The sequence below is a fragment of the Aristolochia californica genome, unplaced genomic scaffold (genome assembly GCF_029961685.1).
Source record: "Aristolochia californica isolate CCGP_79_NKW_82.1479 unplaced genomic scaffold, dmAriCali1.0.hap1 SCAF_2, whole genome shotgun sequence".
Lineage (NCBI taxonomy): Eukaryota > Viridiplantae > Streptophyta > Magnoliopsida > Piperales > Aristolochiaceae > Aristolochia > Aristolochia californica.
The window spans coordinates 235,900-263,173 of record NW_027181881.1 but is presented as its reverse complement, the minus strand read 5'-3'; the positions used below and the strand labels follow the sequence as shown (position 1 = coordinate 263,173).

Here is a 27,274-nt window from a genome sequence, read left to right as displayed (position 1 = left end):
TCGGTGCCAGTACTATTCTTGTTCATGTCAGCGCTTGTCTATCAGTTTTCCAGTGGTGCGAGCTGATGATTCCCACACTGCGCTCCACCACGCAAAGGCTTTCTTCTGTTTCTGGTATCGTATCCATTACCCTTCTCCGGGTGCATACGACATTCGGAATTTGTTTCTTGCACAACTCGAATCTGATGCACCACAGTGGAGGCAGCTGAGCTTGATATTCTCCAAATCCTTTCCTGACCCTCTGCCTAACTCCCAGCTTTAACTTACAGTTTAGTGTAGTCTGACATTAATGAAGACAAGTATTGCACGTTTTGTGAAGACCCAGAGAGGAAACTTCCCAACTTCCAACTTGCGTCTGTAAGCACGAGAGGTGTCTAGTTTTAAGTTGCGAGAGGGAATGGTTCCAAATTCCGACCGTCTTTGACGTAAAAACCTGTATGTTACAGTAACTTCTCAAAACCATTTCAGCTCGTCTCTGTCGCCTTCTCTACATAAATAGTCAGTTGAGGCCCCATATGAATGATTTGAGAGGCTAACGAGCGTGCCAACAGTGTTAGCCCCTCCCATCCATTAAAGAACTCAGGTAAGGTCTAACAAATAATTGCAGTGGCGTTAACTAAAATAACGCTCCTTTGGATGGGGATAAGTAACGGTATTCGCTTTTAATTCTATACTACCTTTGCTATCCATGGACAGCATATGTTGATTGATAACTGAAAGCTGTTTCTTCCAGATCCCACCATCCTATTCTAGATGAGAATCAGAATGAGATTGTTCCCGACACTTGTTTCGTGATGGGTACATTTCTTCTTTCTTTAAGAGAATAAACCTCATCCTCCTGCCCGACATTCTTTTTCTTTGCTCAACGGCTTTTCAACGTTTTACAGATACTTTGAATTTTAGTGTTTGAGACTGACACGAGCTACCCATGTGTAGGTTGTTTCGATTATCGATTCTCGAAATCCCGTGCATGTCATAAATTTGAAATGGTTTGCTTCCAATGGCTGAACTATACGAGTCTTGTCACTTTCCCGCGACCTCCTGCGAAGAGAAAATATGCAGACGAATGTGAGAAGATGGGGTATCTCGTGAGCACTGAGAGATGGAAGAAAAAGACCACTAACCGAAGACAAACGTATTAAAAAATTCTGATCCGTAGATATATGCTCTCCCCATAGGATGTTGTAAGTGTCGCCTCCAACATTTTCTCAAGTGGGTGCCTTCTTTTTTTTGGTTTAAATAGGCCTTCAGAAGGTTTGAATGATCGAATCGGATTGAAAGAGGTTATTGCATTCGGGGATTTGTGCAGGTAACATTAATGTTTTGCTTCTTTCTTAAGATACGAGTTTGGGCTCCGGTATCGGTTGCACTATCATTTCCTCTCTTTCTCTCCATAATCTGTATTGCGTTTTGCGATTTCTTTTGCTAGGGGTTGTTTGTATTTGAGATGTGACTGTAGATTTAAACTTGTAAAATTAATTGGTGGATTTTGAGCGTCATCTTGATTGTTCCTCTGCTAGTGAAAGTTTTGTTTCTCTGAACTCTCAGTTTCATTGCTGTAATCATGTTTTGCTTATTGTAATTTTTGTTCGTTGTGAAGACTGAATTGGCGTATGGGTGGGTTGTTCAAATTACTGAACTCAAGCCAACAGCCTTTTGGGAATTGGAAATGCTTGACTATGGATGGAACTCTAATATACAAGACCATTTTTTTTTTTATAGAAACTATTTATAAGTTGAATAATCAATTCAGCAAGCAGAATTGGTTGATTCTTTTGCTAATTCTTCTTCTTTCATCATTTAGTATGAATGAAAAAAGCTTATGAACTAGTTTCCTGTTTTTCTATTTTCTTTGGCTTATTGGTTGTCTTTTCAGACTTCAGTTGAATTCCGAAAATGGATGCTGGAGGGATATCAAACAAAGCCAAGTACGAATGCTTGCTATTTGGTACGTCTGACTTCAATATCTCTTCAACCTTGAAAGTGTCAAGAGGTTTAACTGATTCTTGTCAAATTGTTCTGTTAGATTTAAACTGATATCCGATGCCTTCCTGTGTTATGTGCTCTGTGTTCAGATATGGATGACACACTCTATCCAATGAGCTCTGGCCTCAACTTAGCCTGCCGCAAAAATATTGAAGGTGAATTCAACAGTTTCGTTACTGATAGTTGCAAAATTTTATTTTAGAGTTCAGTGTTCCGGCCTTTAGTCTTACCGGAAAAGAGAGTAAGGAGTGAGAATCCAGTAACAACTTACTGACCCTGTAATGAGAGTGGAAACGGGACTCTGATAACAAGTGGCTGAATCAACTTTTCTGGGTTTATTCTGCATAAATTGATGACCAGCTACTGCTGAAAAATCTTTAGTGTTGCTCTTGCTAATGGAATAATGACGACAGATTACATGCTGCACCATCTTCAAATCGAAGGAAGTCAAGTGCCAAAGATGTGCTTGGAATTGTACAAGGAGTATGGGACAACCATGGCTGGCCTCAAGGTACATCAATTGTTTCTGCCTCCCTGTCAGATTATGTTTCACCTTCTCTCGAAGGAAGACTTTGTTGATGCTTATACTGAGGGCATTTGATTTTGTTCTCTCCTTGCAGGTATTTGGCTATGAGTTTGACAATGATGAATTTCATGCATATGTTCATGGCCGATTACCTTATGAATCTTTGAAGCCTGATCCTGTGCTCAGGAACCTATTGCTTTCCATGACACAGAGAAAAATAGTACGTCAACACTTCTTTTTCATATTACTTCATTTTGCAACCAATGTCAGTGTTAAGGATAGTCTCATATACATTAGTGATTACAAAAATCTTGTGTTTATTAGTTGAAAAAAGAGGTTTCTTAAGTGGCTAGTTATTTTGGGATAGGGCCTTCGACCCATTTTAACATAGTATCAAAGCAAGATTCTCATAAGTGAGCATCTACCCAAATTATCCACGTGCCTACACATGAGGGGGAGTGATAAGGATAGTTCCACATACATTAGTGAATACAAAAATTTTATTTTTATTAACTGGCAAAATAGGTTTCTTAAATGGCTAATCATTTTTTTTTTGGGCTAACTATTGAACAAATTTGCATGGATTCTTGTTTTATTTGCCTGTCCTAATGTCTTTTTTACAGATATTTACAAACGCCGACAAAGCTCATGCAGCTCAAGTTCTGAGTAGGTTGGGCTTGGAAGACTGCTTTGAAGGGGTTATCTGCTTCGAGACACTTAATCCACCTCCTAAATCTGAAAGTGACTTTGTCGAGTGTGATGAAACCACATTCTTCAGTGAGCGCAGTGCAGAGACTGAAAACACCGAAATCACCAATATGAACCGTCCAAGGCCCAATCTTATTCTTTGCAAACCATCTCAAGAAGCAATAGAAGCTGCTATTCGAATTGCCCATATTGAGCCGGATAAAACTGTAATAACATGGGCTATTGACCACCATTTTTTTGTTGGTTTCCTCATTATGAAGGTAGTAATGAAGTAATCTCTTTTTTTATTCGTTTTTTCAGGTTTTCTTTGACGACAGCAGTCGTAACATCGCAGCTGGAAAGGCTGCAGGGCTTCATACCGTTATTGTATGATCCTAATAACTTGTTCCGATACAGTCCAGTCAAATTTTGGCAGATGATATCTTCACTTGTTTCTCCTTTTATATGACAGCATGGTGTTTGTCACGCAGGTGGGGAGCTCAGTGCTTGTCCCCGGAGCTGACTACGCTCTGAACAGCATCCACAACATAAAAGGAGCTCTGCCAGAGATATGGGACGCTGAAGAAGGGGAGCAGATGGAGGCACTTATTCAATCCAGTGTTGTTGAAACTGTTGTTCTTGCTTGATTTCTAGATATAAAAGAGCCTGATGTTGCAAGGAAGGGAGAGATGTATGTTCATGACAGTACAATGAACATTAGTTGTAATAAGTCAAATAATAGATTTTATCTTCTAGCTTCTTGTGTCCTGTGAATCGTGATTTTGACGATATACAGACTTGATGCCTCGAATAAATTGCCAAGCCTTCTACTTCAAAAGTAAAATTTTCATACTCGGGGAGTATGTCCGGTTTATATTAAGCCTATCAGAAGTAAGGTCATCTAGTGAAGTTGTAAATCTACGTCGATAATTGAGAGCAAACAGGAGAGAAACGGACAATGCACAATGATCCAAATAAACAATTTCCTCGTTTCATTGCAGGGATGCAACAGCATGCAAAAGCTCAAAAAAATTCATGCTCAAATCTTCGTTAGCGGCTGCCACAGCGACCCATCCATCATTAAAAAGCTGCTCAACTTTTGTGCAGTCTCGGTATCTGGAAATCTTAGTTACGCGCGCGTTCTCTTTGGCCAAATCGAAAACCCATCGATATCAGCTTGGAATTCGATCGTCCGAGGTTCCTCTCAAAGCCCTTTCCCCCTGGAAGCCATTTTATTTTATAATAGAATGATACAAGATGGCCACTGTTGTCCAGATAAGTACACCTTTTCGTTTCTCCTCGAGGCTTGTACTACGGCAAAAGTTGACAGAAAATGCAGGGAGGCTCATGGATCAATCATCCGACATGGGTACCTTTTTAGTGTGTCTGTATATACAAATCTCGTAAGATCTTATGGGGGGAGTGGGTCGGTGGAGACGGCAAAAAAACTGTTTGACGAAATGCTTGAGAAAGATTTGGTTGCATGGAATTCAATGATTTCTTGTTACTCTCAGGCTGGCTTGCATACTGAGGCAATGGAACTCTATGATCAGATGAGAACTTCGAGCGTGGAACCAGATGAGTTTACTGTCGTTAGCTTGGTTTCGTGTTGTGCCCACTTGGGAGCTTTGAGTTTTGGCGTTGAAATGCATAAATTTGCTGAAGAAAATGGCTTCACAGTCAATGTGTTCGTGGGAAATGCACTTATAGATATGTACGCAAAGTGTGGAAGCTTGGAAAGGGCTTGTCAGGTTTTCAGCAGGATGAAAAGGAAAGATTTGTCTACATGGAATTCGATAATAGTAGGACTGGGAGTCCATGGTTGTGGAGATGAGGCAATCTGGTTTTTCAGGCAGATGCTTGGGGAAGGAGTTGGGCCAAATTCAATCACTTTTATTGGTCTTTTATCTGGGTGTAGCCACCAAGGCTTGGTCACTGAGGGAGTTAAGTATTTTCACAGGATGAGGTCAGAATTCTGCTTCAATCCTGGTATAAAGCATTTGGGCTGCATGGTGGATCTGTTTGGACGTGCTGGGAAATTTGAAGATGCTCTTCAGTTCATTGAAAATTCAGATGCTAGTGATGATCCTGTCTTATGGAGGATCTTGCTAAATGCTTGCAGGATTTACAAAAATGTGGCGATGGGTGAAGTTGCAATGGGAAATTTGATTAGAGCGAACTGCCAAAATGCTGGGGACTGTGTTCTCATGTCTGGGATATATGCTGATACTGGAGATAGGCAAGGAGTGTCCAGGATGAGAAAAATGATCAAGTATCAAGGAATCAAGACAACCCCAGGTTGGAGTAGGATTGATATTGCCAGCGTCGTTCATAAATTCATTGTAGATGATAAGTCACACAAAGATATCAAAGAAATTCACAGTATGTTGAAGGACGTGATTCAGAAGGCAAGATTGGCCGGATATGTAGAAGAGAAGTCTTTAGCCATAGGGGTTCAACCCACTGAAGAATGTTCAGAAGAGTGGATGGGAAACTCAAACCATTCTCACAGTGAGAAATTGGCTATTGCTTTTGGCTTGGCAAGAACACCTCCAGGGACAACCCTCCGGATTGTGAAGAATTTGAGGGTCTGTAGAGATTGCCATTCGCTGACGAAATTTATATCAAAAGCATTTGACGGAGAGATAGTGGTCAGGGACAGAATCCGGTTCCACCACTTCAAGGATGGAATGTGTTCCTGCAGAGATTTTTTGTGACTTTGTAATGTTATTATTATGTATAAGAATAGGTAAAGGCAAACCTGGTACTTAAAATTCACTGATGCTTATCAAGATATTTCTTACTCAATTCATTGTCTAAAGATATAATCATATATAAGTTACATGCCTCAAACATGTGCAATTGGTTGGGGTTCCTTCACCAACACACATCTCATGTAGATGGGAAAATGGTAAAGTAAATTCCTCTAAGACCATCAATACACATTCATGATGGAATCCAGTGAAGCCTCTGAGCTCATCAGATTGTGAAGCCATAGTTTGAACCCGTGAAGCTTCAGAAGAAGAGCAGATCAAGTGAGAAAACTCCAATATGTGATATGGAAGGCTAATCAGCTCTCCATTGGCAGCTCTCCACAGTTGACAATCCTGCATGGCACCTTTGGATAGTCTGATCTGCTTGTTTCTTGGGACTCAAGCTTCCGCACCACATCCATACCCTCTATGATGTGCCCAAACACAACATGGCGGTTATCCAACCATGGTGTCTATTTCACATGCATTAAAATTGAAATCAGATCAGTACACATTCAATCCAAGAACCAACAACTAAACTGCAGCACTGGCAAATGTAGCTCACAATTTGGTCAGTTCTAGTCATCCAATTTTGTGAAGTTAGTAGAAAAGAGAGTGGTTTTGATCCCTACACCTGCCAGTATTTGATTGCAAAATTATGGTTCAATTCAAAATGTCTGAACCGTGACCAGCCTATTGTAAAACAACTGAATAGGTCATCTTGGTTTATGCACCACAAATGTGTTCCTAGAGTGGAGCTTGCTCCCAAGAACATAAAAATACAAGTTGGATTTTATATATTTAATCATGTCTTTTGACAAAGACCTGCTTCAGGATCAGGATTTAAACTACTTCTATTCTCATTGATTTTTTAAAATATGAATACAAAGGGAAAATACATACTAAGTCATTATTTGAGATTGAAATGGACAATTAATGGTCTGAAACAATTGTCTCAGATGGGATGGGGAAACATGTTGGATGATCGAGATTTTTTCCCAAATAGCAAATCCAGAAAAAACTGTAGCCACTGATAGATCAGCAGTCATATATACAATGTGTTGGCAAAAGGAAAGCAGTCACATAATTTGAAGACAGCTCCAGATCCAGCAGCACCATACAGAAAAAAATGATTCTGAGGTGCTGAAGACCAAGTAATTGGATTTTAGTGGGTCTGAGGCTCCATACAAGCCTAAGACAATAAGAATGCAGGGCATTGATGAGCTCAGAGCAATTTGTCAGATTATCATTTTTATCACAATCACACATTGTTTCAAGAAATGCTGTTATGAAGAAAGACATCTCACCTTAACTGTGCACATGAAAAATTGACTTCCATTTGTGTTGGGACCTGCATTAGCCATACTCAGAACTCCAGGTCCAATATGCTTTACTGAAATGGCAGAACACAACTAAGGCGTCAGCTAATTAGTCTAATTAGTTCAGAACATAGATAGAAAAATCATCCTATGGTCAGCAGAATCAAGGGGGTTGTGTAAAAGAATTGCTCCTTACACTTGAAGTTTTCGTCGTTGAACTGAGAACCATATATACTCACTCCACCAGTGCCCTGTAGAAAATTGAAAGCACATAATGATGTCACGTCAGAAGATTGGCAAGAAACACATAATATCAGAATTTTAAGTTCTGCTTTGGATCTGTGGTATCATTGTTAAAAAAAATAAAAAATAATCTGTTCCAGTATTAGGCTTGATCAACAGCTCATAAGCTGTCTGACTTAGAGATTTTTCCGAAATGGACTAAAAGATTGGCCAGAAAAATAAGAAAATATGTTTTATTTAAAACCTCTCTCTCTCTCTCTCTCTCTCTCTCTCTCTCATAATTGCTTATATTTCTAGAACTGTGGACTAGAAGATAGGTTTTATAACAAAGTTTTATCTTCAAGGGAATGAAAAGGCACCAATAAAAGCTTTTTCCTAAGAAATTAATATATGTGGAAGATTACTTTCTTCATACCACAATGCACATTTGAATAACACTGCTGGAGGGAAACATGTTATTTTGATGTAATTTCGAAGGTCTAACGGCATGAGTTTTCGTTTGCCATATCATTCATAGTATAAAGGACACCTCAAGTCCTGTAAACTGTGCTTGTCAGATATTTTAATTTTTTTCATTTTTTGAGATACTATAAGAAAGTCTTTCTTCAAGAAGAGTAAGTCCCAAACAGATTAGATGTCCAAAACTCACATCTCCTTCCTGAAAGTCCCCACCCTGGATCATGAAGTCCTTAATAATTCTATGGAAAGAGCATCCTTTGTAACCAAATCCTTTCTCTCCTGCATTTATAAAATCAGAGAACTCAGTTGTCCGCAGCATAGGCAAAAAGAGTGGGGACATAAAAATGATTAATACCTGTACACAAAGCACGAAAGTTCTCCACAGTGATTGGAACAACTTCACCAAATAGACCTATAACAATTCTACCGACAGGATCACGCCCAATTTCCACATCAAAGAAGCACTTATTTGTTACTTTGGCCTGCAGCTCTACCCCCTAAAACATGCACGGACAAAAGAACCACAGAGCGAACACCAAAATGTGCTGGTCATCCTCTCAATTGAGTACAATAACAAAGAAGAAAAAGAAGACCAATGCGTCCGACCGAAGAAATGAATGCTAATTGTAGAACCAAGCATCACTGAGACCAAGCAAGTAGGAAAAAAAGTAAAGGAAAAACATGCAAATTCACATGTATCGCAAACTTACAGGCGTCGCCGAGTTAGTGCAGACCATTCTTCGATACTTCGCGGGGGTTGCTTTAGAAATTTGCTTGATGCGAAGTCGTGAAGAGTACTGACATTTTGAAGACAAAACACTCCCAAGACAACTCACAGATGGAACAATTAAGCTGTTGCTCTCACCGGGCGTCATCCGTGAACAAATATAAGGCTTCCCCCAACTTAAGGAGTTACACTGAGAAATATACAATCAGTAAAAGAAGAATTGGACATGAAACTTTCTCCCGAGTCCTGACGCAAGATAAGCGGGAGAATGAATGGATAATTGAGTAAGTGAACCGAAAGAAATCGAACCTGAGGGGACGAGCGAGTACACATTTGGAAAGGCAACGCAGAAGAAGCCATGGTCGGATGGGGGAGAAATTGTCTCCAGAAGAGAGAAGAGAGAAGAGAGAAGAGAGCGAGTGAAGCAGTGAAGCAGAGAAGCAGGAGAGCGCAGCAGCGAAGATAAGGAGCAAATGCGAGAGAGGTGAAGCTGGATAAGTAAGTTTTATAGTGCGCCGTGTGCGCAAGTGAGGCTGTCATTGGTTCACCCGTCGGATTTGTTGGAATATCCGCCCGAACCCGGGTCGTTTGACTGCCCCAAGCCTCCTCCCCGGAAAGAGTACAAATTATAAAGAAAGAATTTACATGCTGGCACGTTAAAAAATAAATATTTAAAAATTATTTATATAAAAGTAACAAATTTAACTTAATTATCTAAATAAATCAATTATAAAGTTATGTTTCAAAATATCACTCTAGGAAGCATGGCATATATGTAATATTCAAGGAGGAAGCTTGCATATGCAGTTCAGTTAAGAGGATACTGATTTGTTTTGTATCCAGAGCTTGTAAATCTATATTTGGGCTTCATCTAGAAGAGTCACCGATGTTTGATCCGTCTCCGTAAGCACTTTGAGATCCCTTCAAACCAAGAAAAAGAAAGTCTCTTTTCCTAATTAGGTTCTCCAATTAGGTAAGCTTCTGCTATCTATGTCATCTTAGCAAGCTGAGATCACTGTGGCATCTATGTCGTCTTAGCAATAGAATAGTGCCAAAGTGATGTAATACTCGAGTCTTTGTCTACTTGTTACTGGAGATGACCCTTGAACTCGGTCTAAGATATTGGGATCAGTGGGAGCTTGTGAGATTAGTTACGAAAACAATCGTAACTACTTCAAAATTTCAGTACATTTGTCATTATCAGAAGATTAGTTAGGGGAAGGCACCTACTCCAGCTTGAGGAAACTCATATTTAATTTCCCATTTGCAGGCTTTTGAACCTCTGAATTCTCTCAATCTGGGTAACAAGGTCTCAACCTAATCTCGGTGCATTTGGCTCAAAAGTGTAAACATCACTATGGAATCACGATTTGACATCTGAAAAAACGGAAAAAGCAAGGAAGTTTTTTCTTCTCCCGAGTGATGTAAACTGAAACTCAATCCGGTTCTGGTAATGTTGAATTTTTGCTGGATGAGGTGGGTAAATATTTTTTTGACCTGCATCCCTGATGTTGCCCCGTTTGTGATGTCTGGTCTGGAGATGTGACACTGTCACAGTTTTATCCCGTCTCTTTGACATGGTTGGCTCCTCACTTTCATGTCCATGTCGCTCTGTGAACAGATGTGAAAATTGACAAGGAAGGTCGGTGGAACAGGGTGGGGGGAAAGAGGAGAGAGGACTGGTGAGACTTGGATTCAAGTCTCAATATTTGTAAATACTGGTGCATGAAATCCTAATTTTTAGTGATGGCCCTGATTTAGGTTTTCTTGTTCTTGAGGGAAGACTGAGTAATCAGTTTAGAGCCCCCGTCAATTAAATGTCATAAGCTTTTTAAGACTTGGGGAGGCGCCAACCAGTTGAGTCACTTTTTGTCCACAACCTCTTTTAAATTGTTCTTTGCAGAAACAACAGCAAAAAAGACATATTGCGTCATGTATCTGATAGCAAGGTTTCCTTCCCTTTTCAATTTTTTTTTCCCAATTTGTAGCTGTTGAAAAGGGGAAAGCAGACCAGCTCTCGTGGGTCATCCTCCAGTGGCTGCATCTGGTGTCTGGTGAGTCAAAATACTGATGTGCCTGATGGGGTTGTTGGTCATGGAGCTTCCTGGTGCTGGTGCAACTCATTTTTGGATGCTTGCTTCTCTTGGGTCCCACTCGATACATGTACTGTGTTGTGGATTAGAATAGAAGGTGACGAGGGAGGGAAGACCGACCGATCTTCTTCCTGTTATTTCTGCTTGGACCCATTTCAGCATTCATGGAGTTGTTTACAGTTTACTGCTGTAAGCCTCGTTTGTTCTCACTGATCGTAGAACCAGTAATTCCATTAAATTATGCATCGGTGATGCATGGCCATGAAACACCCATGGCGACTGAGGGGGCATACAGATTTACCTCATGGACCTTCTGGGTTCCCATGAACTCCGGCTGAGAATTACAATCGACGATGATATGTATTCCCCGTGATTCTGCTTTCTGATACATAGATGTAACATGGGGCTATGGTCTACATGTGATTACTGTAAAGTCAGGTTTGTCTTCTTCTTCGCGCTGTCGCTTCGGCCACTCTCCCGCCACGATTTATCCCTTCAACTTGATCAAGATATCTCAAATGTCAAATGGGAATCTTGACTTCTTTCGTTTGTGTAAACAGGGCAGAAATTTCTTTGTTCTTTTACATTTTTCTTTCCCTTTCTCTTGGCAGCTCGGACTTCTCCCCCGTCTTAAAATGGAGATTTAACCCCGAGCTTTTTATTTTCAGTCGAGCGGCCAATTTCGCGTCAACGAGTCCCGTAGAAACTTACTTACCAGAAGGGAAAAACAAAAAGGAAAAGCAAAAAGATCGAAACTTTCTTTCAAGAAATGTATCGAAATGGATAAGGGAATTACTTATAATTAAGATCTTTAGTGGGTTGCATTAAAAACGCACAGCATTCATGAAATGAGACAGACAACGACCAGAAACTTCCTTCTCCTACTGTGAAAGAAAATTTCCAGACTTAATTGTTGGTCGTTGTTAGTTGAGTGTCTGATGGCAGTCGTACCCGGAATATCTAAATCCACAGCCAAGCGGTTGGTCCGATGCTGCTCATGGACTATTCTTAGAGTCAACGGGAACACTTCATTAGGTGTTTCTTAACCTTTCGGTGTATAAGCTTGTTTTCCTGTACAGTTTCTTCAGTTTGTTTTCAGGGAAGGAAAACTTTCGAGCGTCAGATCTGAGGAAGAGATTGAAGACATCCTGCCTATTTTAACAGTTGTTTTATTATGCATTTTGAATTAAACTGCAAAACTACTCAACAAATTGTTACTAGAGAGAGACTTCTGCAGGCAAGTGGAGTTGCTAGATCTTTGTGTTTTTCCGCTTGCTGCTTCTTTCTTCTGTGTGGAGCAACTTAAATTAAATATCACTTGATGGATTCTCTCTTGCCCAGATGAGATTTGGGATTTATTATAATGAAAATCAGCCTCATTCTTAGTCCCCTTGAAGCTTGAAAGTCCACTCACGCATTCGATTTGATGGGCATCATGATGATGAAGTTGATGGTCATGGGTAATGATAGTGATGATGATGGGTAGTGGTTATATTTATTCGACTCCAATAGCACCAACACCACCGATCATTCAAAAAACAAAAAAACATTGTAACTGTTCCAACTTTCAACTGTATTTAATTTCCTTTTACCCTCCCAAACCATTTGAAAACCCCGAGAAAGAGACCCTCCTTTGTTGAACTCTGTCATTCACACTGATTCACCTTACACACCCAATAAACACTCTTTCTCTCAGCTCTGCTTCCTCGCTCCTCGCTCCTCGCTCCTCGAGTCTCTGTTTCTCACTCGTCGCTCCAATCTCGTCTTAGCCCTGCTTTTTCTTGCTCTGTCATTGTTTCGTTTTTGTTATTTTTTTATCTGGGTTTTGTTCCTTTTCCTTTCTCTCCCTTCCCTTCCAAGTTTGTTCACCGGGCTGCCTCTTTCTTCAATATCACACATTTAGATCTATCCCCTCCGGTATCTGATGCAAATATCGCGGACAAGTTTCGACGCTCTCTCGAAGGTCAGATTTTTTATTGCTTTTACGTTTAATTTTTTCGGTTCCCCTTATGTTTTTTTTTTTTTTTTTTTTTAAGTTGATGATGCTCTAGCTTTTAGGAATACTATGATGCATGGTTATTACCATGGAACCTATTGGATGGAGGGACCTTCATGTTTTTCTGTATTTTCCACCACGACATTTTGTCTGAGTCCTTCTCTTCTGCACCTAATCATGGTGCAGAGCCGCAGAAACCCCTCAAACCGAAGGTATTGTAACCATACGTTTGTTTAGCTCTATCAGTTATGGGAAACAGTACTTCTCGTGTTGTTGGGTGCTTTGTACCGGCGGGCCATGCAAAAGATGGCATTGATTTGGACTTCTTGGAGCCACTAGATGAAGGGTTGGGGCACTCCTTCTGCTATGTCAGGCCGGTCATTGCTGATTCTCCAGCTTTAACCCCATCCAACTCTGAAAGGTTTACAGTAGATTCGAGTACCATAGATTCAGAAACACAGAGTGGGTCCTTCCGGCGAGAGATGGTGGATGAGCCCCTGGCGGGTTTAAACTTCCCAAGACCCAGCAAAAATTTTCCAGAGACCACATTTAGAGCTATATCTGGTGCTTCAGTTAGTGCCAATGTCTCCACTGCTCGATCAGTCAACCACAGTGCATTATTTGCAAGTGATGTCCAAGAGCCTGCAGCTTCATTTGAGAGCACATCTTCTTTTGCTGCAATTCCTTTACAACCGGTGCCCCGTGGATCTGGTCCTCTAAATGGGTTTCTGTCAGGCCCCCTCGAAAGAGGGTTTGCCTCAGGGCCTTTAGAACGAGGAGGTGGGTTCATGTCGGGGCCCATTGAGAAGAGCGGCTTCATGTCAGGTCCCCTTGATTCTACCGACAAAACCAACTTCTCTGCACCACTTGTATATGCTAGGAGGAGACCTGGTTTTGGTCGGCTGGTGAGGAACATGAGTAGAGTGGGTAGGCCTATGAGAAATGTACTCGCCAGAACATTTTCGAGGCATTCTGTTGGGCCTGGCTGGATGCAACGGTTCTTCTTGCAGCCAGTAACCCAGTTTGTATGGCATTCTAAGGAGGCAAAGTCTCGCTCAGAACCTCCACGTAATTATGTTGAGGCAGGGCCTTCTGAGGTTGAGTATAGTAATACTCGTAACTTGCAGTGGGCGCATGGGAAGGCTGGCGAGGACAGGGTTCATGTTGTGTTGTCAGAAGAACAAGGCTGGCTATTTGTTGGAATCTATGATGGTTTTAGTGGGCCTGATGCTCCTGATTTTCTAATGAGCAATCTATATAAGGCCATAGATAAAGAATTAGAAGGATTGCTTTGGGATTATGAAGAAAAAACTGAGACAAATCCATCTTCTTCTGGGATTCTTGAGAATGACAAAATTGGTGCACTTTCAGATGAACCTATGATCATTCCAGTAGAAACTTTGAATGCTAAAAAAAACATGGACAAAACTGTTGTAGATGAGGGGCTCCAGAAGTCTACTGATTTCCAAGTAGAAACAGAGGAAATAATTGAGGAGAGGGATAAGGTTGCTGATACGACAAAATCAGTAGAAACTGGGGAAATAGTTGAGGAGAGGGATAAGGTTGTGGATGTAACTGAGTTGCAAGTGAATAGTAAATCTGATCAAGAACCAAACTTAGGTGTAAATGTGGACACTGCAGAACCTAGTGGCATCTCAAAAAATGTAGCTTTTAATGTATCATCGAAGAATTTGGGTGGCCCAGGTAGGAAAAGCAAGCGTCTATATGAGTTGCTCCAGATGGAGGACAAAGAGATAAATGGATCCTTTGTATCAGATATTGTCAACCAAAAGACTCCATGGAACCTACGGCCAGCACTAGAAGATTTATGTTCAAGGGAAACGATCCCATCAGCACAAGCCCCATCATGCTCCACTAGCAAAGGAACAGGATTTATGAGAGAGGACGAGGGCAGTGCTGAAGAGGAATTGAAACACCACACTCCATCTTCTTTTTCTGTTCCAGGGCACAAACAAATAAAGACATCTTTGGTAGGAGCAAAGCTAAGGAAAATGTATAAAAAGCAGAAATCTTTGCGTAAAAAGCTCTTCCCTTGGAGTTACGACTGGCACAGGAATCGAAATCTTACAGGTGAGAGGATCATGGACTTTTTGGGGCCCATAAGGAGATGCAAGTCAGGTCCAGTTGATCATGCAGCAGTTTTGGAAGCTATGACTCGGGCACTTGAAATGACTGAAGAGGCATACATGGACATGGTGGAACAGGCACTAGACAGGAACCCAGAGCTTGCGCTTATGGGTTCATGTGTTTTAGTAATGTTGATGAAGGACCAAGATGTGTATGTGATGAATCTTGGGGATAGTCGTGTTGTTTTGGCACAAGAAAGGCCTAACACTAATTCAAGCACATCAAAAGATGATGCCCGATCCAGAAACAGGTCCAGAGAATCACTTGTGCGTGTGGAGCTAGATAGGATATCAGAGGAGTCTCCAATACATAATCAGACCACTGTGATGTGCAAGAAAAACAAGAACAGGGAGATCTCTATCTGCAGACTAAAGATGAGAGCTATTCAGCTGTCCACGGATCATAGTACTAGTATCGAGGAGGTATGTTATGTAAATCAAATTTTCTTTTTATTGTTTTTTATGTCAACAATGAATATCTTTGTAATTTGTTGGTTGTTCATCATTTTACTGTTGTCTACTTCAATTTATCTTTCCATCTGATAGTTTGAAGGGTATTTTGTGTTCACTATATGTCATATCATTCACTGGAATGAACATTGGGGGTATATTATGACCAAAGTTAAGCCTAACTGTGAGAAAGGCTGCTATTTGAATTGAGAATCAACAGTGGTGGAAGGTAGAGAGTGACATATGAATGTTAAATGAAACATGAATTTTAGATGAAGACTTGAAAACATCATTGTTAAAATTACTATACAAGGGTATTTTTGTCATTTTACTGCTATGTGATAGCCTGAGTTTACTTTGTCTTATTCATCATGTTTTGATTAGTCTACGGTTCAATTTTCATGTAATTCTGATATGTATTGAGGGAGATATAAGGGTTCTAAAGTATGTTTGAATAGGTTTTTTTTGTAAATGTCTATATCTCACTTAATAAGAATATTGGGATTCAGCTCGACCCCCAACGCGACCCAGTTTTGAGGAGTCTCTTCTTCTCTTCTTCTTCTCTCTCTTTCTCTCTTTCAAATTTCTCTCTCCTCCCTTATTTTGCCTTTTTTTCATGGTATTAGAGCAGTAGATTGTAGTCTGACGCTTCCATATTCTTTTGTTCCTGCCATTGAAGGGTTTGATCTCAAATTTCTTTTAAACCTACAAGTGACTGGTTGATAAAAATTTGAGTCTGTGTTCCTATTCTGCCATAACCCTAGGGTTGATGCTTTCTACTGCAATCTAGGCAGTATAATGCACAACTACTACTCTATTAGAGATTATTGAGTAGAAATCTACTCTTTTTCTGGTTTGTGCCCACCCAATTCCAGGTTTGAAGTCTGCGTTACTTTTGTGAATTCTTCATGAAGTGTGATTTTTAATTGTTGAAATTGAGATTATTCATTTGTGGTTGGCGCACATTACCAGTCTTGACCTTACCCTAATTTCAAGAGTGAGGCCCACCTACGGTTTTTTCATACAAGCTTTGGGAAAGTGAAATTAAGGATTAAGTGCACACTATTATTATTTTGATGGCTGGTTCTGGTGAGATTATTTCCCCTTTGAGGGAATCTGGAAGTTCAGAAGGGAAAGATGCAATGTTAATTACATATGAGAGACTTAATGGCCAGAACTATCTCAATTGGTCAAAGTCAGTAAAATTGTATCTGAAAGCTAAGAGAAAGTCCAACTTTATTCGGGATTACTCCTCAATTCCTTTGAATGATGACTGGGAGGTTGAAGATAGTCAAGTGATTACTTGGCTGATCAACAACATTGATTTCAAATTGAGGAATCAAGTTATGATTGTTACACAACCAAAGAAATGTGGAGATCCTTGGAATCTGTTTATGATCAAGAGAGCAATTTGTCGCGAATATATGAGCTGTATACCAGGCTGTTTGGCCTCAAGAGAGGTCAAAGGATAGTTACAGAATACTATAGTGAACTAGTGGGTATTTTGCAAGAAAAAAATGCTTTTCATCCTTTTACTATAGATGAAAGGGAATCTAGAAAGCAATAGGGACAGTTACATATTGCAAAGTTTCTGGACGGTTTAGGGCCAGAGTTTGATGTTATTAGGGTACAGTTGTTAGCCTCAGGGGATGTAAAGTCGTTATCTACAGCATTTAGTAGAGTACTGCATGCAAAATCAGCTATTATGTCTTAGGGCAACAAGGATGGAGTTGGGGTTCATGTATATGCGCTTGATACCCTAGGCACCTCAGACTCATCCAGAGGTCGAGGTGGATCTACTAGAGGCAGAGGCAGAGACAATCAGGGCCGAGGAAGAGGTAGAGTTGATAGTCGACCTAACAGAAAGTGCATTCATTATGGCCGCTTCAACCATTTTTGTGATAAATGTTGGGGAAAGTTTGGCAAACCTGCTTGGGCTAATTCAACAGTTCATGAGAGCACTGAAGCATCTATGGAGTCTAAAGTAAATAGTGCACCTGAGGCATCTAATGAAATAAAACAGCTACTTCAGCGCCTAGCACAACTGACTGCAGGTTCCTTAGCATCTATGGTTCATGCTTCCATTCCTACAACCCCTCTAGCTAACTTAGGTATGTCAACCCTTCATGTGCGTCCTTTTTCCGACTGGGTACTTGAATCAGGAACAATTACTCGCATGTCAAGTATGTCTTCATTTTTTTTAGAATTATAAGCATCTTCTACTATTGGACATGTTACCTTAGCTGATAGATCTCTTACATCAGTTCAAGACATCACTACGCTATTTTCGTCCTCTTTCATGACACCTCAATCTGTTTTATATGTTCCAAAGTTTCCCCTTAAGTTTTTGTTGGTTAGTTAGCTCACTAAATCTATCAATTGTTCCATAACTTTTTATTCGTCTCATTGTGTGTTTCAGGATATCACAATGAAGAGGACGATTGGTTCCGCGTGTGAGAGAGGCAAATTATACTACCTGGAGGGACACTCACGTGACGCCTCCTATGCGTTGCATTCTTCAGTCTCTCCTCTACAATGGCACTTGTTGTTAGTTCATCTCTCACCAACAAAACTAGTTCAGCTTTTCCCCACATTTCCCTCCAGTATTTCGTTTTAGTGTGAGTTGTGTCAATTGGGCAAGCATCACCGAACACCGGTCCCGTTGAGTCAATCCAAAAGTAGTCGACTCTTTGACATTGTTCATTCAGATGTTTGGGGACCTTATCCAGTATCTAGTATATTTGGTTATAAGTATTTCTTTCATTTATTAATGATTTCAGTCGATGTATTGGGTATATCTCCTAATGGAGATAACTGGAGTATTTGATGTATTCCAAAAATTTACAATGAAAATAAAAATCAGTTTGAGGCTACTATTCTTGTACCATGTTGGTTCATATGAATGTTCCTAAATCATGTTGGGGTGGTGCAGTATTTACTACATGTTTTCTCATTAACAGGATGCCTTCTTTGGTCCTTGAGGGAAAGGTACCTTTTTATTTCCTACTACCATCTGTCACATTATTTCCATTGACCCTTTGTGTATTTATTTTTGTGTGTTTTGTACATGTTGTTGGTTCTTCTAGGAATAAACTGTCTCCTTTTGCTGTCAAATGTATTTTCTTGGGGTATTCACATATGCAAAAATGACACAAATGCTTTTGTTCTTCTACGAGGAAAACATTTCTACCTGCTAATGTGACCCTCTTTGAGGATACTCCATTCTTCACCTCCTCTTCCATCGATGTTGTTCCATCTCCTACAAGTAATGGGACAGTCATACCTACTCCTGTAGAGGATGTTCTGTAAGGACTATGGATACAACCTATTTCCACATTGGTATGATATTGTCCACTTTGGGTCTAAACTCTCGTGGATTTGCTCTTGGGCTTTACCCCAAAAAGCCTCATACCAATGGAGATAGTGTCAACACTTATATATCCATGATCCTCCCCACTTCTAACCAATGTGGGACTTTGGTCGTATACCCAACAATCCTCCCCTCGAACAAAGGACCACCGAGCTTCCCCTCAAACAATCATCCATCTGTCCACTCTCTACCAACCTGGAATTTCCACTCCAATGTGTTGGAAGCGGACGCCTTACATGGAGTACCACCTGTCTCGAGAGCATGCTCTATCCAGATCAACTCCTCTTCACCATATTGGGACCAGGATACGTCCATGAAGAATCCGGAGCACACCACCTATCCAATAGAGCACATCCAAGGATCCCTTTGCGATCTAATTTTGAAGCCCACCACCTTCGTTCGGCATTTAGAGGATCCCATCCACCATGGCTTACTCTGGGGCATAGCTCTAATACCATTTGTAAGGACTATGGACACAACCTATTTCCATATTGGTATGATATTGTCCACTTTGGGCCTAAGCCCTCATGGATTTGCTCTTGGGTTTTACCCCAAAAATCCCCATACCAATGGAGATAGTGTCCACACTTATATATCCATGACCTTCCCCACTTCTAACCAATGTGGGACTTTGGTTGTATACCCAACATGTTCCTACTTCTTCACTTGGTACTACTGCAGAGAAGTCTTTTCAGGTATATGATAGACAATGTGTCCCTCCATCACAGGATTGAACACCTCTCTCACATCGGATCATGACTCTCCTTCAGTTGATCCTCAGGTATGTAGACTTACACCTTCCTATTAGACTTTGGAAGGGTGTTCGTAAGGGTAAGGAACTCAATACCCCTGGTCTGATTTTGTCACATTTGCTTCCTTTATCTGATCGGTATAAACAGTTTGTTTGTTCTTTGTCTTCTTGCACAATTCCTTCATCTGTGCAAAATGCCTTGTTGTTTCCTCCGTGGAAGGAGGCCATGGATGTTGAGATGGATCCCTTCCAGGATAGAGGTACATGGGTACTTCGTGATTTACCTCTTGGTGCTACAGTAGTTGGATGATGTTGGGTCTATACCATGAAATACAGGGCAAAAGGATCTATTGAGAGATATAAGGCACGGTTTGTAGCCAGTGGGTATACTCAGACATATGGTGTGGATATCTTTGAGATCTTCTCCCCTGTTGCTCGGTTGACCTCGGTACATATAGTGGTGTCTGTGGCTATGAATCAAAATTGGCCCTTTTTTGAGTTTGATATAAAAAAATAACTTCTTGTATGGTGATTTAGATGAAGAAGTTTATATGGAGCAACCTCTTGGATATGTTACTCAAGGGAATATCAATAAGGTATGTAGACTCAAGAAGGCATAATATGGTCTCAAGCAGACTTTAGAGTCTAGTTTGACAAATTTAGCTAGGTAGTTATGTCTATTGGCTTTTCAAGGAGTAATAGTGACCACTTGTTATTTGTGATGAGAAGAAAATGTGGCATTGTGGTTCTCCTTGCATATGTTGATGATATTATTTTATCATGTAGTGATACAACAAGAATAGAGGGGTTAAAGGTGAAACTTGCAAAACATTTTCAGACAAGGGCTCTGTGAAGTATTTCCTAGGGATCGAGGTAGCTAGAAGTAAGGCAAGCCTGGTTTGACTCAGAGGAAATTTGTTATAGACATGCTATAGGAGTATAAAATATTTGGTGTTAAGCCAGTTGAGACTCTCATGGAGGTTGGCCATGACCTTCTTGGTGAACAAAGTGATGACTTTAAGATTGTATAGTGGAGGTTAGTAGGTAAATTGATATATGCCACGGTCACTCACCCAGACATCTCTTTTGTTGTTAGTGTTGTTAGTGTTATTAGTCAATTTATAGATTATCCTCATAAAATTCATTTGGAGGCTGCATAGAGAATACTAAGATATTTGAAGGGATCACCCAGAAAATGGTTATTTTTTATACCTTATGATCTTTTGAAAATAAGAGCTTTCTCATATGCAGATTATGTTGGATCTAAGTTTGACAAAAAATTTGCTACAAGCTATTGTGTTTTCTTGGGAGGTAACTTGATAAGCTGGAAAAGTAAGAAGTAGAATGTGGTGGCTAAGTCCAATATTGAAGCTGAATATAGAGCAATGACTCACACAATCAATGAATTAAAGTGGGTGAAGTTTGTGGTTGGTGAGTTGGATTTGCAGAAGGGTGAACCTATGACAATCAAGTAGCCATTTTTGTTGTTGGAAATCCAATATTTCATGAAAGGACTAAACACATTGAAGTAGATTATCACTTTATTTGGGGTGTTGTGATGAAAAAAAAAATTATTACTCCCTATGTTCGGTCTACTGATCAACTTGGAGATGTATTCACTAAGCTGGCAGACGAGAGTTTAACCATTTCTGTGATAAGTTGGGCCTTATGGACATATATGCTCTAGTTTGATGGGGAGTGTTGAAATTACTATAGAAGGGTAGTTTTGTCATTTTACTGCTATTTGATAGCCTGAGTGTACTTTATCTTATTCATCATGTTTTGATTAGTCTATGGTTCAATTTTCATGTAACCTGATATGTATTGTGGGAGATATAAGGGTTCTAAGGTATGTTAAGTGAATAGGTTTTTTTTTTTGTAAATGTCACGTGACTCAGTTTTGAGGAGTCTCTTCTCTTCTCCTTCTTCTCCCTCTTCTCTCTTCCAAATCTCTTTCTCCCCTCCCTTATTTTTGCATTTTTTCAATCATATTATTTTTTTAATGAAAAAGTCTGTTAAAAGGTGAAAATTGACTAGGCCAACCCTCTGAACTCTCAAGCCAAGTATCCCAAAATGCTTTCCAATTTGATTCCTTTGGGACTTACAGTGGTCACTGTTTACTGTTTTAAATTTTGTCATACCTATTGCAATGTCTTAATTAAGAGAGTTGCATCCTTTTGGTTTAACTTTTTGGTGCATGGATGTGTTAAGATTTTCTTCTGGAACTGCATCGATGTGTAAAGCTACAATTTGGTTTTTAAGTAAATGGACTTTTAGCTGCTAGAAAAGTGACTGTTCGGTTTGGGGGATTACTACTAGCTTGGTGTTGTTTCACGACAAGTTAGTGCAAGCCTTGCTCTACCTTTAACCACTGAGAGTTACCTATTCTTTTGTTCTAGCTTAGTTGCATATCCGTTGTCTTACATCTTTAGTGCCAGGAGACCTTCGTTATCTTGTTATCCTGTCAATCTTGTTTATCCTGGTGCTTAAGCTTTAAATTTAGTGAGAATTTATTAAAATCCTCTAATGTAGGTATTTCTAACACTCCTTTAAGATGCATTTTGAAAACCTCATTCAAAAATACTGTTACAGTTCTTTTGATGTTGAAGTTTTTCTTCTTTCACTTTCCTTCCCAGACGAGGACAAGGCATTGAAAAAATGGGATCAATAAATTTGGTAGGGTGCTGTAAACTATCAGCAGTGTTTCTGTTCTAATGCTGCATGGGATATTGGTCATTTCATTTTTTTATGTGTTTATTATCTGATTTTTATTGCTAAGTAAAAATTTTGATAAAACTGTTCATGCAGGCATGTTTCCGAACCTTAATCTGCTGCACCATTGGTTTCCCTTTTGGAAGGTCACTTATTCTTAGTGTACCTTACTAAAAGATTCTTGCTTCCTTCCTGAGGGATTAGCAAAGATATAATATGAGATTATTTCAAGTGCATTCTTTTCAATAGCAGCTCATTAAACCATAAAATTGTAGCAATTTGAAAAGATTGAAATGCAAATTGCTTTTGGGAACCATGGTTGCTTTATGTTATCAACTTGAAGTAATATCCAACTTAATCAACAAAACCCCTGAATGAGAGTATTGTATTCCAAGTTCCCGTTAACTATTGTACTTTATTGTGTTTCTATCCCTTAAGTTTCAATTTGCCAATGTGGTTTTAAGTTGCTAGTCAATTCACTGGTGGATTTGGGATTTTTATAGTCGGGCTGGTTTCTCCCAAAATGACTTGCCAAAATTTGAGACCTCTTATCAACTAATAAGTATAGGATCTTTTCAAGCCAAAACCAATGAGAGATTATTCTTGCACACAAAATAACTCTTTACTTTAAATAATTAGCTTGAGACATGGAACACATAAAACTATAGACTGTTTTTTTTTTATATTCTAACACTCATTTCCAAACCTAAATAGACACCTGGCTGAAGACATATGAAAAATACACATCTGGCCCATAGAGAACACACTAAGAGGCCAGAAAGAGCACGGATATGGACTTGGGTTAGCTCTGGTACCATGATGAAATTGGAACTATTCCTGTCAAAATAAATAGCCAAAGTTAAAGAGCTTTCTTCCCATCCAACAAGCTTTAGGATCCTTTTCAAACCTAGACTAGTATGATGCTATTCTCCTACGCACAATGACACTCACTTTCGTGAATTAGCTGAAACATGGAGCCTAAATAACTCTAGATTGGGGGACTTTTTACACTTCAAAAAAAAAATTAAATTGTTAATGATGCATGAATATTCTTATTTGATAGGGAGTTCTCAACTTGTATGCAAGGTGCTCATATTCTTGGGCTTTTCCTTCTCAAAATGAAAAAAAGAAGAGATGGTGAAGGGGCTTCTGTTGTCATGGTAATATATAATATTTTATAAAAAAATACATAACTGCAGTTTAGGAAGGCCATCCGAGAATGCTAGAGTGGATGGTCCATGTGCAAAGAATAGTGGCTTTTCCTTCTCAAAATGAAAGAAAAGAAGAGATGGTGAAGGGGCTTTTGTTGTAATGGTAATATATAATATTTTATAAAAAAATACGTAACTGCAGTTTGGGAAGGCCATCTGAGAATGCTAGAGTGGATGGTCCATGTGTAAAGAATAGATGCATCTTTTATAAGGAACTGTTTAGTCTATGGCAAAGGTCCCAACAATATTGCTGCTGTAGTTACTACTTGTAGAACATAAGGAGTCATATCTTTCCAATTAATAATGATGGCTGCAATATGTTCTCATGATAGTAGCTCTAACAGCAGTATTGTATTTTGTCTATCAAAGCAACATTCTGAACCTCCTAACCACTCTTACAGCTGTTTACGCTTCACTGCCTTGCTTCTGGAATTTTATCATTCACAAATCAAACATTGTTCTTCATTGCTTTATCAATAAAAGCTAATGGCCATTTTAAAAATAAATAAATAAATAAATAATTGCTGATCCTTTAATCTAATTTCAGGTTCTATAGGACAGAGAAAGAAAATTCCTTTACCATGACGCAGTTAATTCTAGATAGATGTAGAATTTTGCAGGTTTCAGCTGTCAACCACCATTTTCAACATTGCCACTCGGTGGTGATGCCACTGATAATCAGCCTCTGAAACACACTGTCAAACCTTCAATGTTTTTTTCCCTCTTTTCAAGTATGAGGAGAGATTATTTGAACCATAGACAGCGGATACTCAACCTTCATCCCTTGCCTTCTTGCTATATAGATGCTTATATAGAAAAAGATGTTCCTTGTGGTGTTAAATGTCTTCTTCAGCAAAATTCCAGTCACTCCTTTTTCAGAAATGGTTGAACTTGGTTCTAATTGGTCAACTCCGTTTCTAGAGTTAACCAATCTGCTGCCTTGTTCCAATTTATCAAACCATGAGCTTAGTGTGATATTTCCTCCCTAAGCAACTCAGGGGTTGTCTGTTTCTTATATTTCTTGTTTCTTGATTTTCCAGAAATGGCAATGTGGATGTGTTTCATTTCGCTAATTTTTTTTTTCTTTTAATTACATTACCCATATTTCATTTTCCTATCTGAATTATCAAATCATGTGAAGGTTGGTAGGTATTCTAATACTACCTGTTTCTTATTTATCACGTATTCCTGTCTTCTTTGAGATTATAATGTGACTGTGTGAAACGGTCTGTATCATTTGCATCATATAAACCAGGCAGAGACTTGCATCTATTTTTGCATGTGTAGATTGGCACCTCATGTGACCTGAGACTATTTAAGAAATAACAAAATCTGTTTGAATAGTTGGTACTATTCTAGAAAATATGGCACCTGCTATATTTGATCTGGTTATTTGGTCAGTATAGTTCCTAGAATGAAATGGATATTGCTTGAATTATTTACTATTTGCATTCTAAACTTTTAAAAAATTCTTGCCTGGAACCAGGATGATCCCTGTTAATCCTAATAGTTTATGTTGTGTTGTGGAGAATGTGGCTCATTTGGTAGGTGGGATTTCTCTGTGCGGACCGTGGATCTATGTTTAGGCTTACCTTATATGTATCATGTGAGACAAAACTGTAGCATTTCTCATGAGAATTTTGGAACTAAAGGATACTTGTGTTTGACTGCAGTGTGATTATGGACTTAAATTCTTAAAACATAGAAGAAGCAACCCAGTGACCCTGTCTTCTTTATCAAATGCTACAGGAAGTTTTTAGGATAAAAAGTGAGCATCCCGAAGATCAGCAAGCTATCCTGAATGATAGAGTGAAGGGACAGTTGAAAGTAACTCGGGCCTTTGGTGCAGGCTTTCTAAAGAAGGTCAGTTTGCAGAGCATCTTCTCTAAGTTCTTTGCTTTTGTTTGTATCTGCTGGGTTCTGTGTGCTCGTGTAGTGGATATTTTATAAGTTCTTTGTGATTCTTGGCTGCAGCCCAGATGCAATGAAACTCTGCTAGAGATGTTTCGAATCAATTACATTGGAACCTCCCCATATGTGAGCTGTGTTCCTTCTGTTGTTCACCATCGGCTCTGTGCTAATGACGGGTTCTTGGTTCTTTCATCTGATGGCCTGTACCAGTACTTCAGTAATGAAGAGGTGATTGCTCATGTTGCATGGTTCATGGAGAATGTCCCTGAAGGTGATCCTGCACAGTATCTAATCGCTGAGCTTCTCTTCCGTGCTGCCAAAAAAAATGGTCAGTTGGATGCAGTGTTCTTTTCTTCCCTGTAATTTCTAGATAATGCTAGTTAACAAAAGATGCTCATTTGTTCTTTTTGAGCTTACAAATTAATTGACTTTCGTAGGGATGGATTTTCATGAGTTGTTGGATATTCCTCATGGAGATCGACGGAAATACCATGATGATGTTTCAGTGATGGTGATTTCACTTGAAGGTAGGATTTGGAGATCATCGGGGTGATGATTATTACTATTGTGAATCAAACCATGTCAACATTTTCGAGCAAGGTAGAAAAGAAATCAAGGTTTTTCTGCTTCAAAATGTGCTGCCTCTCAAACATATTGTTTCTTCCCTTGCGCGTTCCTAGGTTCCACAATACATCCTCTCAGTAGCTCAATGATGAAGCTTTTTACTGGGCTAGAGTAATTTTCTAAAATTGAAGGCCATCCCGTCTCATTGTATGTGTTACTCTGTTGCACAATAGCCGCTGACCTGAGTCCAATACCATGAGAAACAGTCGTGTTGCCCTGGACATTTCTTCTTCCGGGACTTCCCCCTTCCCTGGGCTCAGAAGAGTCAAATCTCCCAAAATATATGTCACATGTTAAATGTCAAATTTACTTCATTAATCAGCTTTAGAAATTTGTCTTCTGTTCTAAACTTGCATTCTCCTGTTCAAGTACTCAGTTTAGGCTTTGCAGTTCTTGGAGAAGTGACCATGATTTCGCATCTTAGTATACAGCATTTTAAAGAGGGTGGTACACAAAGTGAATTATTATCTAGAGACTACATGCCCGAATTCTGTTACTGAAACTAATTTCGAGTGGAATCTACAATACCTTGGATGTGAAACATACATTGAAAAAGATTGTGAAGCTCCTATCTACTTCAGCCAGTCATACCTTGTCAAAGATGTTCTAGTGCATGACCAATGAAGAACATAACAACGCAGCTCATAAGGAAATGGCACAAGGTAGTTTTATGAGGAATTTCCCTATTGGATTGCCGTGCCTAGAGTGCTAGAGAAACTGGCTTTGTAAAGACTCTTTTCGAGTACCACCTGCTCGTGGATGTGAAGGTTCCAAGTACCAAGCATACTCTGTACTAAAATATGTAAGGAGAAGAAGATTGAAAAGATAGAATATGACTTTCCCGATGGGAAATGAACAGAGATAAATAGTGCAATGTGAACAGAATTTGCTAAAACCATAAATAGTGCACATACCATTAAGTTAAATACCAACTCCTTTGGAAATTGATCTTCAAGCTGATATACTTCAAGAAACTTGCTATTATGTTTAATAACAGTTTGATAATAGCAACCAAAAAGAAAACTGTCAAATCTGCCTCAAATATGTATGCCTAAAGATCGACCTTCCTTTTTACCCCCTCCAAATACAAAAGCTATAAGGTAAGGAAACCCCAGATTGCATCGCTCAGGCTTGCAGTATCCGCTGTGATCTTATCACTGCTCCAAGGAGCAGACGAGGTTCGATCAAACGATTCAAAGCCCGGAGGAGATTGAAAAGCCAAAGAAAGAAGGATGAGATAAGCTCAGTGGAATTGGGGAAGGATCGTATCTGGTCTAATTATGGTCTTCATTAATCTAGGTTAGCGGAG

The 27,274-nt window shown here is 39.5% G+C and overlaps 4 protein-coding genes across 5 annotated transcripts; 3 read left to right on the top strand and 1 right to left on the bottom strand.

The window, feature by feature from the left end:
• Positions 1 to 909: 909 nt before the first annotated feature.
• Positions 910 to 3,954, top strand: LOC137956356 (uncharacterized protein C24B11.05-like). The gene is made up of 8 exons (XM_068803823.1): positions 910 to 1,309; positions 1,877 to 1,948; positions 2,076 to 2,141; positions 2,400 to 2,497; positions 2,607 to 2,732; positions 3,136 to 3,426; positions 3,521 to 3,586; positions 3,691 to 3,954. The coding sequence occupies exons 2-8, from the start codon at positions 1,897 to 1,899 to the stop codon at positions 3,844 to 3,846; spliced, it is 855 nt and encodes a 284-aa protein (XP_068659924.1). The 5' UTR covers positions 910 to 1,309; positions 1,877 to 1,896; the 3' UTR covers positions 3,847 to 3,954.
• Positions 3,955 to 4,164: 210 nt separating this feature from the next.
• On the top strand, positions 4,165 to 5,978 carry LOC137955417 (pentatricopeptide repeat-containing protein At3g56550-like). The gene has a single exon (XM_068802350.1). It carries the CDS (start codon positions 4,165 to 4,167, stop codon positions 5,914 to 5,916), a length of 1,752 nt encoding a protein of 583 aa, XP_068658451.1. The 3' UTR covers positions 5,917 to 5,978.
• LOC137955418 (uncharacterized) lies at positions 5,965 to 9,132 on the bottom strand. The gene is made up of 7 exons (XM_068802351.1): positions 9,010 to 9,132; positions 8,684 to 8,890; positions 8,329 to 8,470; positions 8,164 to 8,252; positions 7,468 to 7,522; positions 7,260 to 7,345; positions 5,965 to 6,425 (listed from the first exon to the last, which is right to left on the bottom strand). Exons 1-7 carry the CDS (start codon positions 9,058 to 9,060, stop codon positions 6,270 to 6,272), a joined length of 786 nt encoding a protein of 261 aa, XP_068658452.1. The 5' UTR covers positions 9,061 to 9,132; the 3' UTR covers positions 5,965 to 6,269.
• A 3,288-nt stretch (positions 9,133 to 12,420) lies between these two features.
• LOC137955933 (protein phosphatase 2C 32-like) lies at positions 12,421 to 26,848 on the top strand. 2 transcript variants are annotated; one of them, XM_068803161.1, is made up of 5 exons: positions 12,421 to 12,756; positions 12,976 to 15,359; positions 25,180 to 25,293; positions 25,405 to 25,669; positions 25,779 to 26,848. In XM_068803161.1, the coding sequence occupies exons 2-5, from the start codon at positions 13,038 to 13,040 to the stop codon at positions 25,892 to 25,894; spliced, it is 2,817 nt and encodes a 938-aa protein (XP_068659262.1). In that variant the 5' UTR covers positions 12,421 to 12,756; positions 12,976 to 13,037; the 3' UTR covers positions 25,895 to 26,848. The 2 variants fall into 2 exon arrangements, with proteins under 2 accessions (XP_068659262.1, XP_068659263.1); XM_068803162.1 differs by lacking the exons at positions 25,405 to 25,669; positions 25,779 to 26,848 and having other exon boundaries at positions 12,421 to 15,359; positions 25,104 to 25,270.
• Positions 26,849 to 27,274: the final 426 nt, after the last annotated feature.